At 41.9% G+C, this 15,460-nt stretch overlaps 1 protein-coding gene across 2 annotated transcripts in view; it reads right to left on the bottom strand.

Moving 5' to 3' along the window:
• The window catches only part of SLAIN1 (SLAIN motif family member 1), a 49,466-nt gene extending 35,057 nt beyond the window's left edge, over positions 1-14,409 (bottom strand). Inside the window, exons 1-2 of one of the 2 annotated variants that reach the window (XM_057424048.1) lie at positions 13,785-14,409; positions 10,468-10,607 (exon numbers count right to left, since the gene is read on the bottom strand). In XM_057424048.1, coding sequence (XP_057280031.1) covers positions 10,468-10,607; positions 13,785-14,275 — 631 coding nt within the window. In that variant the 5' untranslated portion in view covers positions 14,276-14,409. The remainder of the gene's footprint in view (positions 1-10,467; positions 10,608-13,784) is intronic. The other variant, XM_057424049.1, reaches the window with a different exon arrangement.
• Between the last annotated feature and the right edge of the window lie 1,051 nt (positions 14,410-15,460).

The raw sequence follows: 15,460 nt of genomic DNA, 5'->3' as shown, positions 1-15,460 counted from the left end.
AGTTATCTTGCACCACTTACTTTCTTATGTGCTGGTAACTCTTCAATGATATGACAACATTAATATAAAGTGCATACTGAATTTTGTTATATGTAAACAGCAATTCTAAATGGAAAAGACAAAGTAATGAATACATACTGCTGTATGATGCATGAAAAACCACAGAAGCCATATGCCAACATTCTAATAATTTAAAAGTTGCCTGAAGTTACATCCGGAGCGAATGAGAAAATAATTACAATTTGTCCTTCCAAAACTCTTAATTCTTTCAAATTAGCAGGTGACATATTAAAGTTGCCTGCATTATAATACCTGTATCATTGAAGAGGTAATTCAATTTCATTACCAATAAAAACAATGTCTATTAAAAAAAAGTCATAAGACATGAACACATTTCTAAGAAGAAAAAGAAATTAAGCTTTGTCATAGGATTGCTTCAGGCATTTGTCACTACCTTTCTACCTTCCCAGACATGTCCTCTGAGTGTTTATGATGTCCACAACTAAGTTTTGCACCTAAGCTCTGATTACAGTCAATGAAGACCTACAGCTCAATTCAGCTGCCCGCAAGTAGGTATATTCTGCCTTTTAGATATCCACTCAGCGCATTTCAAGGGCATCAGTGCCACACATATATGGACAACCAAACCTAGCCCTGTCTTTCTACTGGCTATAATGGGATACTAAATACTGCTTGTATGAAGGTATGCCAGGAGATGACTTGTAACCAGATGCAACATGAAATGTTGCTCGACATAACAAGGAACAGACTGTGAAGTTCCCAAAAGTGACCAAGAGGTCACTGATGTGAGCCAGCCCTGCACTTGATCAGTCTCTACTTCATACTGAACTCTCAACTATTTTTCTGCACAAAGGGTGTTGTCTGTGCCACGTGTGAGTGCACAAATGCATATGCATGTATGAGAGAGTTTAGAAAACTCCAAACCATGCTAGCCAATTAGACAGATGAGGTCTGGGAACCCATTACTGAGCAACTGCAGGGCTACAGGCTTGGCACTGGAGAGACTTTGGGTCTAGGCCAGCTACCAGATGTCCACGAGCATGTGAGATGCCAATAAACATCAAATCAGACTAGCTAGCAAACAGGACCAGAGGTTTGGGGCCTGGATACTGCCTGGACAATGGATGTAGGGGTCAGCTACCACAGCACGGGTGTCGGAAACCGAACAATGGAAGGAACCTAAGTCCAGGCAAGTGGCAAACACATCCTTGTGGCTGCACATGGACAAGTGAGAGTGTGGGACCTTCTGGCAAGACTCAGTCTTAACAACTGGCTGGACATGAAAATAGGAAACTGTAGCAGCCTCGCATCTAGTGGACTGGAGAGGAGAAATCACCTGGGTCTGAGACTCCCAACAACTTCAGCTCTGGAGAAACATAGCAATGCTGTCCTTGCAACTTGAAGTCCACCAGACTTGGGCACACTAAACACATCTCATATGCTTAGCCAGCTTCATTTAAACACCTGCAGTCTGGAGCAGAGCCCACCCTTTAGCACAGAACAGCAGGGGCATAGTTCAGCTGTCTAAAACTAGACTGTAATGACATCTGAGGTGCTCCAGCTGGTCTAGTTAAGTGAGGCTGCTGTGCAGGTCCTGTATCATACCATCTGCCCCATCTAGATATTTCAAGGACCCAAGACCATGTCAAATTACACTTAGTAACCTTGTTAAGGTAAATGAACCATGGCCAAAGTGATTGTGCTGTTAAATTAGGTATACCAGACACATGCCTAAAATTAGGTTGAATAAATCTGGGCAATATGTTCTATGAATTAAGTAACAAATGTCTGAGATCCAAGGACAAGGTACTTGCAGTCAGACGCAATGGAAACAGCTCCATGTCTGGCTCCAGTAATCAAGACAAAAAAAAATCTGTCTGAGCAAAACTGAATCACACAGATTTCTCCCTGCGATTCATATGCAACACAAAGCAGTATGCCATGTATCTCACTTATGACTAGCAGACACATACTACAGTGTTCACACCATTTCATCAGTGTATGTATGGACCCTTGTACAAAATTTTTGTGCCTATCATAGAAAGATTCAGATGAGCTATCGGTATGTGAAAAAAAAAATGAAAAGACCCCAGTTGTCCCTGTTCTGCAGAATGAACTTAGACATCTGAACAAATGATTACAAGCAGGGTCTGAAGTGCAATGACTGAAAAAAAGGAGACAATGAGAAACAGTCTCTGAATTAAGGGTATGAGGGTTAGTCTTGCAAAATGCAGCAAGTATTCAAGACTTGCTAAAAGTAAAAAGGAATATTGCCATCTAACTCCTTCCAACATTAAGTACTCCCAAATTTTTTCTAATTAGTGGAGAGAAATGAATATCCCAGACTCAGTTCAGACAACTGCTTAAGAATGGAGGAAGACAGGTTGGATGAATTGCCCCTTAGCTTCTCCAGAGTCAGTGGACAGTTAAGTTTTTCCCAGGTATCTAATTCAAACCAGTAAGGTTAGGTGAAGTTACTCATAACCTTTAGCACCACAAAAAGCTCTCTAGTTACAAATCCTCACCCTGCTTAGTCAGATACAATCTGTGCTCCAGCAACTGCAGACAAAACTGAGAAATTAACTGATCTTCTCTCCTATGCAGCAGAAGATACAGCTCATCAACTCTTTTCTCACTTAGTGGAATTTATCTGACTGCATGAGGACTTCACCAAAGCTAGCCACCACCACCCCTATGTGCAACCATTTCAGAAATGTGCATTTCAAGATACAAGTCAACTCACCCTGAATTAATGCAGCGCAGGTAGCAAGATCAACATTGTATGGTTATGTAGTACCAATCATAGAATAGTTGGAAGGCACCCTAAAGATCATACAGCCCCAAACCCCCTGCCATGGGCAGGGACACCTTCCACTAGACAAGGTTACTTAAAGCCCTGTCTCAGCTGGCCTTGAACACTCCCAGGGATAATGGGGAAAGATGAATACAAGAGAAGCTGGCTTTCTTTCCAAAAGTAAGAAACTTATTTGTTCCAAGTCAGAATGCATTTGCAGTGTCCCTTTGTGGTAGGGAGGTGCACAGGGTTAAATATACACAGACATCAGCCATCTGCTTTTCTGAAAAAAGCTATCCCAAAATAGTGTTACTGTACAGATTTCTCTGGTGTTAGAAAGTGGGTTCGATCTTAGCTCAGACAGCTACATAGACTCAGTTTGCAGGTACTTTACACTGTAGCACAGTTTGGGGTTTTTTTGGTAACACAAAAATTTGAAAAATACATAAAATAAAAAGATGAAATAAATAAATAATGTATAAGCTATCAGCTTAATGTCACTTTAAAAATCAATTGTTACCCTGGATCAGTTTTCCGTAACATCTCACACTTCAATCATAAAATATTCAAGAACATGTTGAAGTACATTTTGTGACTTATTTTCATATGAATCTTTAAAATTAGTAAAAATGTAATTTTTACATTGCTTCAAATGCTTTTCAAAACAAGAATTACCCAGGTTTCAGCCTCTTTTACTGACAAAAGCAATTTTCTGTCCCACAGGCATATTTATACTACTTTTCTCCCTGAGATTTCTCAGAAGTGTAAATCTCTTAATGAAGTATTCCATTGTAGTGTTTGATCAAGCCACATTCAAAGACTTCACAAATGGCTTAGGGAGCCCACCAAAAGTGAACATCCCACAAGAAAACCTTTTTTGTTGTTGTAAGTTTTACAACTATATTCCACTTTAAAAGTGGAATTAATAAAATAGAAGCTGAAGGGAGGGCCACAAAAGAAAAATTATATCCTTATACCTCAAGTATTCAGATTAGAGCTTACCGACTATATTTCATTAACAGGGAGAGTCAAAAAGGTTTTATTTTATTACAAGGATTTTGGCATGAACCCTTAGGTAAAAGCAAACTACTAGTGTAAATATTTTATTTCCATGAAATATGAACAGAGATATGCTGGATGTGGAACAGTCAGTAAAGCAAGTGCAGATAACTGACTTCTAATATATTAACACGTGAGGCCAGCTACCAAGGAGAAAAACTGCATGGCACATTTACAGGACTATGGACTATATCCCAAGAGTAACCAACCAAAAGATACTTAGGGGCCATGGCATAGAACAGTCTGAACAAAAGCTTCCCAAAAGATGCAATGCTGTAAGAACAAGAACCAAAGTGCTCTGTGAAAGTAAAAATATGGAAATACACCTTCTAGTAAAGAGGCAGTGCCACCTCTGTGTACCACATGGGGGAGGTTCATCTACATTATGAAATGTTACTTCCAGCTCTCTTCTGCAGACATCAAAAATAAGCAGTGAAAGAAAGTCAGCATGTAAGAGAAAAGCTGTAACAATAACTGGGGCTAGCAAACAATTGCCAAGACTCAGACTGTCAGGAACAAAAATGAAATGGCAGCTTCCAGCACAACCCAGTTTTGAAAAGATCCTCTTTTCCATACAAAAGGTATCTCTGGAGGATAAGCTTTCAAGTACCCCCAGAACCATAAATAAATCCAATGTTTCTTTTTAATGCCTATCCAGGAAAGTAGCCGCATACTTTGGAAACAAACCCAGTGATTAGTACTCTGCTGGATAACACTAACTTGGCTTTTAGTGTAACTGTCAGGGCTGATGCTACTACTATTGCTTTTAGACATATGCTGCGTTACAGACTCTGAGCCTATATGGCAAGAATAAGTTATATTAAATAAGCCTGCTGAAATCCTCACATAAAATTTGACAGTGTTTTTCTAGCTGTTTAAATACTCAGGATGAGTTGATAATCTGAGCTCAGCAGCTAGCATGAATTAATAGAGCACTTATATTCTAAAATGGGATGGGTATCTTCCCAACTGAGGTAAGATCCAACACCACCTCTCCACAAACCTTTAGATAAATTCCAGAACTCAGCATCTTCTGGCACATGTAATGACAACTAGAAATCAATTCTAAGAAAACATTTATGAGCTGCATGACAATCAATCCCCAAATATGAAATTAAATTCTTAAATAGTATGCATAATTTAATAAAAAGCAGAAGTCATATCTAAGAACTAGATTAAGAAGGCAAGAGATATCTGTGAAATGAACAAGTGCCTGATCTTTTATGCATTTGCTGCCATAAGGGTTTTCAACCAAATATTCCTATCTGGAAGTGTATCTGCAGAGTAGAAATGTTCCAGTAAGAGAGAGAAGGTACTCTGAAATGCAAGCAGAGTATCAAACCAGAGTTCTTCCCAGATGCAATACACAAATCATGATCAGCAGCTGCATCAGAAAACCCAGTGATATCATCATTTGCAAATCCTCTAAGAACTGCTTGGAATTATGCAGCTGTTACAACAGGTTACATCAAATAAATGGAATCTAATAGAAAATTGCTCCTGTGCATGGATGTGTGCCCTCCAAGCACTAAGCTTCTGCAGAAGACAGCTATGCATCCTGTCCTCTGAGATACTGCTTTCCCCGAAAGGTGCTCCTATGATGACAGAAATTACAGTTGCTCATCACCTTTTATTATCAGAAACATTTAGAAAAAGGAACCAAACCTGTTGTGCCACTTCTTTCATTCCTTGTAGAGTTTTAGGCATTTTATTATTTACAATGGAAGCAACGATCCAATCATCTGCAAGCTCCAACATGGTATCATTCTACCCCAAAAGCATTTTACATAAAACTTTATACCTCCATTACATATGAAAAATAATGATGAGAAAAATATAATAAGACTAAATCTTATTAATCTAGTACGAGTGCCACAACACACATTTCTGATCTATCAATGGACAGCAAATAAACCTGTATCAGAATAATAGAAAAATCCCACCTTGCACTGGGCGCACCATTGGATCCAGCTCAAGCACACAAAATAAAAGCTTTCGTCCACTTACAGCATTTTCTGTTTGATTCTGCTGTTAACAGACTACAGCACAGAAGTTCCCTATGACAGCAGCTCTTAACAGTTGATGAAATGTATTTTGTATCTTAAAGATTACAAATTAAATCACTTCACTATGAATCCCTGGGAAGTGAAAGAGATTTAGGAGCATGGGACAGGACCTCACCTCTTTCTCTTTAAGCAAGAAGTTGCATATCCAGGCAAAAATCTTCTGCTTGGATCCCTACCAGCTGTAATACTGTTTTTTTTACAAGTAAAAAGAATATGCCATTGTTAAATTAAACAATTCATTTTAGTTTGGGTTTTTTCTTCTGGATATGTTATATGCTTGGCCACCAAACTTAATGGACATCTGACATTGGGATACAACACAATAAAGGCTAAAATGTTACTGACTACGTTCTTGAGGTTTGTGAAATAATAAGCAATTGGAAAGAAACTACAACAGGTGTGTTTCACAACACACCTTATCATTCTCTAGATGACATAACAGCATTCATCCTGAAGTGCATTACTCAGTTTAGGAAATGAAGCAGAGTTTAATCTTGAAATTGTAAATTACTGCAGCCAACTGTATAATCTACAGACTTCTGTTGCCTCCACTTCTTAAACATCTGAAGCAGCACTTCTGAATAAGAACTCATCTAAGCCAAACGCTGAAACTAGCCAATATTTCACATTCTCCAAGAAAGAGGAGCTTTCTGTCTGGAAGGCTGAATTGGATGAGATATGCCTTGAGGCCCTGAATAAAAGCTGAGCTCCTACAGACTGACTAAGCCTCTTAACTCCTCAGTTTATCCACCTGCCTCCTCCAGAGCATTTTACAGAAGTGAAGCTATACAGGGTGTCTTCAGCCAGGGTGTCAGTCAACACCATCTCACCCATTTCAGAGGGGCTATACCCATCTGCACCAGCTAGGAAGTTTACACACTGCTTCTCTCTGCTAACTGGGCTTAATACTGATGTGCCCCAAAATCTCCAAATACTACCAAGAAAATACAGAAGAAGCTCCATCACACTGTTAAGGCTGTTATGTGGCCCTGTTGATTTGAATGAATCTGAAGGAAATAAAATAGATGGCAAGATTAAAAAACAAAGGGAGAGGGAACTGACCCTATGGTAGAGAGACAACTGCTGTAAACAAAGCCAACCAGAAAGGTTTCAAACAAAAGATGACTGAAGAAGAGCAAAAAGAAAGAAGTGATCTAGATCAGGTCAGGGAGAAACAAAAAAATAAGAAAAAAAGACACACAAACAAATATTACCCAGACACTAATTGTTCATGGAAAACAGGAACAACTCCAAGCAAAGATCTTATCGTATGAGGTTACATTTAACTGTCATCCTCTTTAAAGCTAGCATGCTTAATCCACAGAAACACAGTTTGTAATAAGCCTAGTTCATTATGAACAAGATAAAAGCTTTACCTACTTAGCGGTAGACCTTGTCCAAGTTCTCACAGGGGTTCACAGATGAACCACCTGCTGGAGACCACCATAGTGCTTATTCCCGTAGAAGATTTATTCCAAGATGAAATCTTACTTCCACAATGAAATACCTGAAGCAGTCAATTTCACTCAAAAAGAAACAGACTGTTGAGCACAGCAAGGCAAAAAGTAAAAGAGCATCATCCAACTGATTCTCTAGCTTGGAAGACCAAGTAATCATTGTACTAATTCATCACCTATGACTGCTTTGCCAGGAGTTTCTCACAAGAGTTTTAGCCTTGTTATGACCTATCTTAATGCTGGGATATTTCAGAGAGCAAATTAATACTTTTATGAAAATCAAGATATAACATAACACAGAAAATTTACATCAACAGGAATAAATGAGCACAGATTTAAAAATCTTAAGAAGACAACAGGAATTCCTTAAAACTCAGAAAAATAGCCTGGCAAAAATTCACTACTTTTGGCTCACGGCTCTTTTTTCTGTGTGCACTTACTTAGGCATGCTGACTTTGCAGACAAAAATCAATTTTTACTGCTTTTTATTTCTATGTGCACTACAGTGCCTAAAAAGCTATGACAATCTAAACCGGATTAATTTTTGGCTAATGCACCATGGACAACCTTACTAAACCAATTCTACCTCTAATTCATTTCAGAAACCATGCTCTGGTACTTCATAAATGTTTTTCACTCCATGTTTTAATAATTCTCAAGTACTTCAGTGTTACCATTGACTCAGTGCCAAACACAAGAGGCACAACTAGATTTCAATGCTCTTTCAATATTAAAATGCTCTTGCAAGGCATATGGCTAAAAGGGGGAAGACAATGTCCAACTGACAAAGTTTGAAATTTTAGGACCAGAAAAGAAAAATGACATTCTTACTGAGATGCTTTTTTTTTAGGCTAAAGTTATTTGTATGTATTTATACACATATACTTACTGATGAGAGTGCACTGCAAAATAAACCCCAGGAAAGTCAGGTTACAGAAAGTCTGTTGTACTTTTAAAACAAAATTATTAGATTCTTACAACAACCTCACATCTGGTTTCAAACTGAGGGAGAAATAAATATTGTGAAAAAAGTTCTACACAGGGTAAGAAATACAACATTGGTTCATTATGTATTATTTGTAAAGGTATAGGTGATAAAATCTTTAGAAATATGAGAGTTAATCAAGTCTAACTGAATTATTAATTAAAACAATTTTAGCATAGATTTGCTGCAGCAGAAACACAAGGCTATTCCCTCCCTGAACATACTGCGCCCATAATGAATTTTATACATGGCATGTAATTTCTCAGAAACTTTGTACAGAGCCCAGGAAATGCATGAACCCATCATGAGTAGAACATATGGATTAAACCAACTCACTGTCAGCAGAACTCTGTGACATATGTCACTCACTGTGACTTCTGCACAGAAAGAGATTGAGCTTGTTTCTACATTCATATTAGGGGCTTGATTTAGTTGCCTATACCTAAGTGTACTTGCCCATCTGAGAGGCCCTTGAAAGGCCAAGACATCATCAAAGGTATGGCAGATATGACACAGGACTTGTGGAAAGTCTGTATCTGTCCTGAGTGGAAACCAGAGTAACCAAAGACATCTCAAATGGCACTGGATACCTATGTGGGGCAATCCAAACTAAGCTTCTACATGAAAGTCAGCTCCAGACTGCAAACACAGAATGGTATGGGCTGGATGGGACCTTAAGATCATTCAGTTCCAACACCCCTGCCATGGTCAGGGACACCTTCCACTAGACCAAGCTGCTCAAAGCCACATCCAACTTGGCCTTGAACACTTCCAGGGATGGGGCATTCACACAGGGATATCTTACACCACACAGACAACAGATGACTAGATGGGAGTTGAGTTTCAAGCACTCATTACTGATCTCAAGAGAGCCACTGACTTCATTTTGAGGACATCTCCTACACCTCATCACCTGAGCATCTCCCCTGATTCCTCTGACTCTATGGACTAAATTCCCACTTACTGCCAAGCATGGACAACAAGCTCACACTACAGAGCCTGAAGTTTCTAAATCACAAGCCAAATTCCACCCTAAACCTAGGCTGGATCATTACCAACATAGGAACCACAGTTTAGCCCACCTAACTTAAGGCAAATGAGCTGAACTAAATATTGTTAGGACAATAATCACTGTACAATCTTTTATAGTTGATATAAAGACAGATGCCTGCAGAGGCTGATTCTGTTAAATACCCGATTTTGGATAATACTAATCCACAGCTACCCAGCTACTCATACCCTCCAAAGCACACAGGAACATGTTCAGTCTTTTAATGATGGCTGTAGTTAGATTATACAGCCATATGCTCATATTGTCATTAGCTTTATTCCTTTCTCCTGTCACCTATATAGTTCATTTGCTGCTTCTTTCTTAGTGAGTTATAAACCTTAACATCCTACCTTAACCACTTTCTTCAACAACACTCATTACAATCTTAATAGGACCCTGGGTGGTAAAAAAGTAAAAATAATGCTGGCTGATACTTATTTAGAACAAAATTCAGCACATCCAGCTATAATTCTACAAGTTCACTGGCACCAAACATCCATCAGATAGATCCCAGTCCTTGAGACTACCGAGAGCCTAACAAAGAAGTGCTAGCAGTCATTTTACAGCTCTTCTTGGTCTGTCCTATACTCAGCAAAGTCCTGATAATACATTAGATGTGGATAAATATGCCTCTAAAAATTTAGAGCACCATAATAATTTTGACTTTGCAAAAGAACAAAAGCATCATTTTTAAAATCTTGATAGAGATACCAACAGTAAAGTTTACATGAATGTTTTCTTGCCGGGAGGTTCACTATTTTAAGCAATGGATAAAAACTGCCAAGTTTAAAAGACACGAGTTATGCAGGGAAGAAAAGGATAACAAAGGAGAACACTTTAAAACATGCATGAGCAGAAAAAAAACCCAAACAATTGTTAGCATTTACAGGAGGAAGACTTGCATATATAGAAAAAAAACCTTGCATGTGTGCCATCTGTGGATCTTGCTAAATTGTGAAAAACACCAAACACGAGTGAAATACCAGACCAAAAATGGTAACTTACTAGTAAAGAAATTTAAAGAATAAGATTACCTTGTTCCAATCTGAAGCATAAGGAACGTTTTGCAGCCTCTATCTCAGGACTTGGATGATCCAGAACACGCCTGCACCACTGCAGGGGACTCAGTGATTTCTCTTGAGGAGTGAGAGTCTTGGTAGGCAAGACATACAACCTTAACCAAAATACACATAAGTATCAGGAAGATACATAATACTTCAAAGTTTACTTTTGTATTCCCACTTTCCTGCCTGTTAACAATGTGTAACAGTGCAGAGACCCGCAATATGATATCCAATAACAAAAGATTTCCAAAGTAGAAGAGTTTTCACTAGTTTGATTCCTTCCCCTCTGAAAAAGTGACAGCAAAATATGAACTCTACAGGTCTGGCACGTCAAAACAAAGTTCAAGTAGATTTCTCATAAAAATCTTCCATCTCATCTTTCTGAAAATCTAAACTTGTTTTCATTGTCTGAATTTCAGCACTGCCCAAAGTTCCAATGCACTAGGTGCTGTACATACACCAAAGGAGCTGTCAGTTTTCCCTTGCAGATTTGACTTTACTGGAGGTTAGATAATTTCAGTATTGGATTTCACATTTAAATCCCAATTTCACTGTTAACTATTCCCCTCTTTTACCTATAACGATTTAATCAACTTGTCAGTGTTGCTGATATTCACACACAGTATCTTGTCTCAGATGAATCAAATGTTGTGCAAATCAAGCTTTTAAAGATTAGAAAACATTTGCTGAGAAACAATGAAATCCAATTTTGATATTCAATTCCAGCAGGAAAATAAAAGGGAAAAAAGCTAGAGTATATGTGCTATTCTCAGACAATAGTAGGCGGCTAAGCAGATGCTCCAGCACATTAGGAAGCCAGGTATCAAATCAGGGAAATTCTTGAAGCTGGGCTCTGCGCTGCCGCTGCTGTCTTTGTAGATTAGTGGGCACAAGCAGATGCTGGTTCACCTGGGGGAGAGCAAGTCTCCCAGGAAGGAAACTATTCTTGGCTGCTGGAGACCGCTGGCAGCTCCCTGGCCTGACCACTTCGGATTACATCCATGAAGCTTCAGTGAGAGGAAGTTTTTTCAGGTACCAGGAAAACACAGGCTGCAAAGGAATCTGGCCTGCACACAGTGGAGCAAAAGGCAACACCTAAAAAACCCCAAGGGATTAGCTCCTCAGAGGAACACTAACAGGTAGCAGCCTTTCACTTTCAGGGTTTTGGCTCAACAGCTAGGCAAATCCCCGGAGAGCAACTGCTCTCCACTGTCTGATCAATGGGTTGGGTTTTTTTTTTTATCCCTTTGAAGTCAATCAGCACTCTCTATCCAGCTCACAAGGAATAAACATCCTTGCTGTGATTGCTATCTCTTTCAGAAATCCCAGCAGAGATCAACTATTGAATTTCTCCAAGGAGAGGACTCATTTCCCTCGACTTCCAGCAGTGCCTGGCTGCGTATTTAAAAAAAAAAAAAAAAATACTGAGAAAAAAGGAAACGAAAGAAAAAAAAAAAGGCAAACCAGAAAAGCTTTCATCTTTCCTGTTAACCTGCAAAAGTATTTCAAAAGCTGAACAACTGAGTTCGTGTGAAAAGCTGAACAGCAAAAATAGGTTGGATTTATCTGGAACGATTCTAATTCTATGGGGTTTTGTAACTGCACAGATATTCAAGGACTAAAATTACTGATCAACAACTAGGATTGACTCATCGGCCTCTGGCTTTCCAGATCGCAGTTTGCTTTAAAGACTGACACTACAAACAAGCTCCAAGCAGCTAGCATCACACCGCTGACCTTTCATGGACAATGACAGAGATTTAGCCTTGAAATGAAAACGTTCAACAGCTAAAACAACTCACTCTTGGTGGAATAAACTGATTAAAAAAACCCTGCCATTAAATTCTTCTTGTGGACCCACAGTTGTGTGATATGAGGGTCAAGTTTTGCCCGACCCCACCCCTCAAGCATTTAGGATTGCTTCCAGAGGTTGAAAGGAATAGGAAATTGATGGAAATTATAGGAAATTGTTGGGAAAATAGGATATTGTACTAAGGCACACAAAATAACGACTTTCCACCAGCCTGAAATGTAAACAGGGAAAACATTTTGTTTAACAGGACAGGACCAAACAAGTTTGATATTTCTTAATGCAAAGGAAAGTTATGGGTTAGGGCTGATGTAAAATTTGGTTCGAGTCTGGATTTACAACCCCAGAACAGCCCTGTGCAGACTATGCACAATGAATCAACAATGGCACAAATTTCCATACTTGTTGATGATTCTCAAAAGCAATTTTCCAAAGCTGCAGCAAGGTATTATTTGTATTGTGAAGTACAGACCACGAGCATTCAAGAAATATTTATGCTATTTAGCTTAATTTTTAAATCCTTTCTCTTCTACTGAAAATAAGGATGCCAAATGCATCTCAGAAGCCTTACACTGTATTTTATTTCCAGATGACATGAATTTCAGCTTGATTTGAAAACTAACCACATAACCTGCCTTAAAGCTTTGACAGATCCTTAAAACAGTTCTTTAACTATAGCTTATCCATAATTTATAACTGACACTTTAGAATAACTGAGCACCAATTATGTTTAACATGGTTACACAGCCAACGATTTCCACAGCATTCCAGCAGTGTCCCTACAATGTTTGTCCATGTTGCTGACAAGTCTCGAGGCACCAGGTTTATTTTGTTCTCCAGTCTATAACTTCCCCCTCTATATAGTTTTCAAGAGAGCCCAATCATTCCTCTAGGTCGATTTTATTTTCCTTTTCATTCATTTGCCATTCATTTCTGCTTAATTCAATTTCCTAGCACCCAGCCGAGCCTTTTGGAGCCACATGGGCGTCTGAGATACACAACCAACCATTAGATCAATGTCTAAAAGACAAAAGCCCTCCCAAATCCCTGAAGACAGGAGACAACTGAGCAGATTTTAGGATGGGGAGGCAGCCACTGCTCTGATAAAGGCTTTCCCAGAATAATTCCTGTATTTTTCATTCCTTATGTAAACAGGAGGCTGAAACTAGGCTGAGATCTGAAATTATAGAAAAGCGATCTTCCTCGAAGTGGGGAACAAACACAGATCCCCTACCGAGAGCGAGACCGGGCGGCAAACGCCCAACCTGAACCTCATCACGGACACGGGCCCCTCCCGCGAGGGGGGTACCGCACTGATGACATGTTTTAGGGGGGAAAAAAGACAGATTTAAGTTTAAGCAGAAGGAGATCGGGTGGATTATCTGGGGGCTAACGCTAAGCGGAGCCTGGGGAGCGCCCGCGGGGACTCCGGCCGGGGTCCGAGGTGCGCAGGCGGGGCGGGGCGCGCCGCATGTACCATGTATCCTCGTCCTGTCCGCAGCAGCTGTCCTCCAGCTCCAGCACCGCCACCTCGTCCAGCACCGTGGTGGCGGCCACCGCCGCCGACCCCGGACCACCGCCAGTGTCCTGTCCCCCGCCGCCGGCCGCGGGCAGGCCGAGCGTGGGCTTGAAATAGGCGAGCGGCTCCGGCGGGCCCAGCACGGCGGCGCACAGCAGGGTGGGCACCGGCCCGGGCAGGCACGGAGCAGCCCCGCCGCCCGCCGCCGAGGGAGGACTGGCAGGGCGCAGCCCGCCGGGGGCCCGCAGCAGGTGCGGGCTAGGCGGGCCGGTGGCGACCGCGACTGCGGCGGCGGCGGCAGCGCGGCTGCGGAGCTGCTCGTTTTGCTTCTCCAGCTTCCGCACCAGCTCCTGCAGCTTCTTCACCTCCAGCTCGGCGCTGACGGCGGATCCCGCGCCGCTCCCTTTCACCTCCGCCATCATCGCCGGCTTCAGCAAGGCAGCCTCCATCCTGCCGCCGGCACCACCGCTACCGGCACCTGCTCCGCCGCGCCGCCGGAGGGCAGCTCCCGGCCCCTGCGGGCGGCGGGAGCGCCTGGAGTCGCCGCGCTGGGGGCCCTGCCCGGCGCTGTGCTGCCCTATCCGACCCGACCCACTCCGCTCCGCTGCAGCTCCTGCGCCTGCCGTCAGTGGCGGCGAGGACGCGGGTGGGATCCCCTCATCCCCTCCCACTCGGGCAGCCCGAGCGCCGCGCACACGCACGCGGCGGGAACAAAGAGGCGCCCGGCTCCCTCTCCATCGGCCCGGGGGAAGGACGGCGGGGCCGCCTCCCTAGGGAGCTCCGCGGGCACCCCCGGGACCGGCTCAACCCCCGTCATTAAACAAAGGTGCCGTCCCCGGACCCCGCCTGCGCGCTGGAGCTGGCCCAGGGAGCTGCTCCTCCCGTGAGCCGCGTAATTAGAGCCTGGTGGTGCCAGGGTTGTGATTATGCAGATTGGAAGTGTGATGGGAATGGGAATCACAAATAGAGGCTTTGTTGGGCTTGAAAGGAACGAATTCGGCCAAAAGCAGACGTTCAGGGGCTTGAAACGTACTGATTCTAGGAGTTTTGATTCTTAGCGGGGAAAGCAATGTATTTTTGAAGCTGGTGAAGCCAGGACTGAGCCAAGCACAGCAGAAAACTACGCGATTATTTATGTGTATGAGGAATTTTTTTACAAGGATGTGTAGTGATGGGACAAGGGGGCATGGCTTTAAACTGGAAGAGGGGAAATTTAGATTAGGTGTTAGGAAGAAATTCTTCACTGTAATGGTGTCAAAACACTGGAACAGGTTGCCCAGAGAAGTTGTGGATGCCCCATACCTGCTGGTGTTCAAGGTGAGGTTGGATGGGGCAACCTAGTCTAGTGAAAGGTGTTCCTGCCCATGGGAGGGGGATTGGAACTAGATGATCTTCTGACACAAACCATTCTGATTCCATGACCTGTGAGATGCCCTCATACTGAAATTTGTCACATAGTCCAGGTACACGGATGGGTTTGTCATGTTCCAAGTCTTTGGGAGGGAGAAGAATGACCTTCCCTCATGCTAGTGTTTTTACACTGTCCTTCATTTCTCAGTATTCAGAAGCCATTGTTTATGTCCCTTCCTCTCACCCAGCAGGTGAGGAAAGATTCAGTGTTGCCCGAGGCAGTT

This window comes from Pezoporus wallicus, unplaced genomic scaffold (genome assembly GCF_028554395.1).
Source record: "Pezoporus wallicus isolate ANWC-B61680 ecotype Strahan unplaced genomic scaffold, APGP_CSIRO_Pwel_v1 contig_16, whole genome shotgun sequence".
Lineage (NCBI taxonomy): Eukaryota > Metazoa > Chordata > Aves > Psittaciformes > Psittacidae > Pezoporus > Pezoporus wallicus.
Note: the sequence above shows the minus strand (reverse complement) of the source record. Positions and strands in the feature narration are given on the sequence as shown.